Source organism: Procambarus clarkii, chromosome 11, assembly GCF_040958095.1.
Source record: "Procambarus clarkii isolate CNS0578487 chromosome 11, FALCON_Pclarkii_2.0, whole genome shotgun sequence".
Lineage (NCBI taxonomy): Eukaryota > Metazoa > Arthropoda > Malacostraca > Decapoda > Cambaridae > Procambarus > Procambarus clarkii.
In genome coordinates this window covers 34,909,977-34,914,976 of record NC_091160.1, presented here as the reverse complement: position 1 = coordinate 34,914,976, position 5,000 = coordinate 34,909,977, and the positions used below count along the sequence as shown (strand labels likewise).

Here is a 5,000-nt window from a genome sequence, read left to right as displayed (position 1 = left end):
GAGTCGCCCTTTACCGGATTGAAACACTTCAACCTTCCCGCCCAAAAAAAGGTAAAAAAAATGCTGGCTTCTGATACTTTTATAACGAAGACTGGCCATACGGTACAGCTTACCGTGTCTATACCGTGTGTAACGAGGAACAGTCGTTGGTCTCGTTGAACAGGCGTCGGGAGATCTTAGCGAGAGCGTTGATCAACAGCTGGGTGGGGGGGGGGGAGGGGTAACATCTTATAGCGAATTCGATCACGAGTTTAATGAGGAGGAGTTAGAGTTAACGCGATTAAATACGGGGATTCATTCAGGAGTTGCGTAATTGCTTTCATTCATTCAGCAGGTGTTTCGTAACTACTCATTCATGGGTTGTGTTGGATCGGAACGCTTGCCCCCCCCCCCCTAACTTTCACCTTGTTCGTTCAGCACCATCGTCTGCCTCATCTGAACGTTCACCACCACCACCTGCCTCGTGTGAACGTTCATCACCGCCACTCCTGCCTCGTCTGTACGTTCATCACCGCCACCTGCCTCGTCTGAACGTTCACCACCACCTCCCTGCCTCATCTGAACGTTCATCACCGCCACCTGCCTCGTGTGAACGTTCATCACCGCCACTCCTGCCTCGTCTGTACGTTCATCACCGCCACCTGCCTCGTCTGAACGTTCACCACCACCCCCCTGCCTCATCTGAACGTTCATCACCGCCACCTGCCTCGTGTGAACGTTCATCACCGCCACTCCTGCCTCGTCTGTACGTTCATCACCGCCACCTGCCTCGTCTGAACGTTCACCACCACCCCCCTGCCTCATCTGAACGTTCATCACCACTACCCCTGCCTCATCTGAACGTTCATCACCGCCACCTGCCTCGTCTGAACGTTCACCACCGCCACCTGCCTCGTCTGAACGTTCATCACCGCCACCTGCCTCGTCTGAACGTTCATCACCGCCACCTGCCTCGTCTGAACGTTCATCACCGCCACCTGCCTCGTCTGAACGTTCATCACCGCCACCTGCCTCGTCTGAACGTTCATCACCGCCACCTGCCTCGTGTGAACGTTCATCACCGCCACCTGCCTCGTCTGAACGTTCATCACCGCCACCTGCCTCGTCTGAACGTTCATCACCGCCACCTGCCTCGTCTGAACGTTCATCACCGCCACCTGCCTCGTCTGAACGTTCATCACCGCCACCTACCTCATCTGAACGTTCATCACCGCCACCTGCCTCGTCTGAACGTTCATCACCGCCACCTGCCTCATCTGAACGTTCATCACCGCCACCTGCCTCGTCTGAACGTTCATCACCGCCACCTGCCTCATCTGAACGTTCATCACCGCCACCTGCCTCATCTGAACGTTCATCACCGCCACCTGCCTCGTGTGAACGTTCATCACCGCCACCTGCCTCGTCTGAACGTTCACCAGCACCCCCCCTGCCTCATCTGAACGTTCATCACCGCCACCTGCCTCATCTGAACGTTCACCACCACCCTCCGGCCTCGCCTGAACGTTCACCTACCTCACCTAAACGTTCATTTAACCCATGAGAACATTCATCTTCTACATTCTACGAAAATTTAAAATAACGACAAAATTGCTAGAACAATTCATCAATTTACACACTCATTTTTTTTTTACAAACTTTTTCTCCATTTCAAAGATAAACCACGAAATTTTCCGCACGAATAATAAAAGTTAAAATAATAATAAAATCAGTTTTAATATCAGATTTTAATATAAAATCTGTTTTAATAATCAAAAGTTTTTGCCGCCCCAAAAAAAAAAATAGCCACTACGCTAGCCTATCAGATTTCATCTCTTAATGAAACTTTTGTAGTTCAATTTTGCTTTTTTTTCCCATTTTGCTTCTTTTTTTTTTTTTGTCCTTCATCGAAAATGGGAAGCCTTTTGTGGCGTTTTCTTTTGTGATATGCGGACGTCCAATTTATCTGGAAGAGCTAAAATATAGTTTCATTCGGAGGCTGAAAGCCTGAGCGGGGAGCGCCGGTTGTGAGGTGAGGTGGGTGTAGGGCCGGATGTGAGATGAAGGAAAGTCGGTATGAGGCCGGTTGTGGGGAGAGGAGAGGCCGATATTGGTCCCGTTGTGGGGCGAGGCGAGGCCGATATTGGGCCGGTTGTGAGGCGAGACCGATATTGGTCCGGTTGTGGGGCGAGGCAAGGCCGATATTGGGCAGGTTGTGGGGCGAGGACGATATTGGTCCGGTTGTGGGGCGAGGCCAATATTGGGCCGGCTGTGGGGCGAGGCGATGCCGATATTGGGCCGGTTGTAAGGTGAGGCCGAATATTGGCCCGGTTGTGAGGCGAGGCCAATATTGGTCCGGTTGTGGGTCGAGGAAAGGCCGATATTGGTCCGGTTGTGGGGCGAGGTGAGGCCAATATTGGGCCGGTTGTGGGGCGAGGCAAGGCCGATATTGGGCCGGTTGTGAGGCGAGGCCGGTATTGGTCCCGTTGTGAAGCGAGGCGAGGCCGATATTGGGCCGGTTGTGGGGCGAGGCGAGGCCGATATTGGGCCGGTTGTGGGGCGAGGCGAGGCCGATATTGGGCCGGTTGTGGGGCGAAGCAGTAATGGCCACCGGAGACGTCAGTCTTCAGTGGCAAGTCTTGGAGAGTCTAAGGACGACTTGGGGAGTCTTGACAAGTCTCAAGACGTGACAATCGGGAGGCAGGACTCCCATTTGTTCTTCCTAACGATCACAGCAGCGTAGTGGGCAGTTACTGGATGCTTCCTTCACCCTCCCCCCTCCTCTCAACCACTCCCCAGTCCCCCCCCCCCTCCCCACAACAACCATCCCCCCTCCACCCCGAGTCAGCCAAATCCTTTGACACAATGCCACACAAGAGGCTAGAGTACGAGCTGGAGATGCAGGCAGGAGAGAAAGGGAAGGTACTCCAATGGATAAGGGAGCACCTAAGTAACAGGACACAGCGAGTCACTGTGAGGGGTGAGGTCTCGGAGTGGCGAGGCGTCACCAGTGGAGTCCCGCAGGGATCCGTTCTTGGACCTATTCTGTTTCTGATATATGTAAATGATCTCCCAGAGGGAATAGACTCGTTCCTCTCAATGTTTGCTGATGATGCAAAAATTTTGAGGACGATTAAGACAGAGGAACTTAGTATGAGGCTACATGATAACCTAGACAAACTGAAGGAATGATTCAACAAATGGCTACTGAAGTTCAACCCAAGTAAATGTAAGGTAATGGAACTAGGCGGAGGAAATAGGAGGCCAGACACTGGAGATCGAATGGGAGATGAAGTCCTTAACGAAACTGACAAAAAGATCTTGGAGTTGATATCACGCCAAACCTGTCTCCTGAAGCCCACATCAAAAGAATAACATCGGGGGCGTATGCAAGGCTGGCTAACATCAGAACTGCCTTCAGGAACCTGTATAAGGAATCATTCAGAACCTTGTATACCACATATGTAAGACCAATCCTGGAGTATGCGGCCCCAGTATGGAGCCCTTACCTTGCCAAGCATAAGACGAAGCTGGAAAAAGTTCAGAGGTATGCCACTAAACTAGTCCCAGAACTAAGAGGCATGAGTTACGAGAAAAGGATGAGTGAACTGCAACTCTCGTCGCTGGAAGACAGAAGCGCTCGGGGAGACATGATCACCACATACAAAATTCTCAGGGGAATTGACAGGGGTAGACAAGGATGGATTATTTAGTATGGGTGGTACACGAACGGGACACTGGTGGAAGTTGAGTACCCAAATGAGCCACAGAGACATTAAAAAGAACTTTTTCAGTGTCAGAGTAGTTAGTAAATGGAATTCACTAGGCAGTGATGTGGTGGAGGCTGACTCCATTCACAGTTTCAAATGCAGATATGATAGAGCTCGAAAAGCTTTATCATCTGTACACCAATACATTACCGGTTGAGAGGCGGGACCAAAGAGCCAAAGCTCAACCACTGCAAGCACATTAATGAAATGACACTATGTAAAAGACACATCGAACACTTTATGTAGCATACATAAATATGTGTGTCTATGTATTTACGTATGTAGCTTAACCTAGCATTTTAAAAGCACTACTGTCACCTTCTGTGGTTGACTGTTCAATAAATCCCTGAACTATATGTTTGACAAATCTCTCACCCTGTCCATGGAGGACAGAAGAAAATGTATATATGCTGGTTAGCATTGTAAATGTGTGGCCACGTCTGTGGTAGATAATAATAAAAAAAAAACTGTAAGCACAACTAGGTGAGTAACCCCCCCCCCCTCTCGAGCCGGTACATCCTCCAAAACCGATAAGCCATTACTTTCATGACACTGTTGTTCCCTCTGATATCCCGGAGATAAGCTATCAGCAGATCATCCCAGCAGAAAGAAGCCTAGGGCGTCCTCGCTTATCTGCCCGAAACGCTGCGCGAACTAGTGGCTTTACAAGATTGTAAATACTGTACTATGCTATGTATTCTCACAAACCCAATGTACCTTCTTGTATATAAACAAATAAATAAATATTAGCAGTTATAATTTAGACGTCTGCAAACGCGACTTTCCTAATCACATAACATGATTAACAGCATAAATGAAAATTAAATGGAGGGGGGAAACATTTGTAAATAAACTGAATACAGCGGGAAAAGCAATTTATTACCTCTTTATTTGAATGTATTTTTAAACCTTCCTAAATGTTAAAACTGTACAACCGCCAATTTCACTCGCTTACAAACCGGATAATTAAAAGCGTTTTAAACCTCCTAATTTCGTGCACCATCAAGTCTGAAAATTGAAATTAGGCTATTCTCAAGCCCTCAACGCCATATTTTCCCGCATTTCAAAGCTGCCAGTTCTAGCACACTTTAAATCTGATATATATATATATATATATATATATATATATATATATATATATATATATATATATATATAAATATATAGATATATAATATATATATATAATATAAATATATAATATATATAATATAAATATATATAATATATATATATATATATATATATAAA

General features: G+C 47.4%; 1 protein-coding gene across 1 annotated transcript in view; it reads right to left on the bottom strand.

Moving 5' to 3' along the window:
- Window positions 1–393: 393 nt before the first annotated feature.
- Window positions 394–5,000, bottom strand: part of LOC138363664 (fap1 adhesin-like) — a gene marked incomplete at its 5' end in the record, with an annotated part of 30,414 nt that continues 25,807 nt past the window's right edge. The window contains one exon of the mRNA XM_069323038.1: window positions 394–1,429. Within this exon, the coding sequence (XP_069179139.1) occupies window positions 394–1,429 (1,036 nt within the window). The remainder of the gene's footprint in view (window positions 1,430–5,000) is intronic.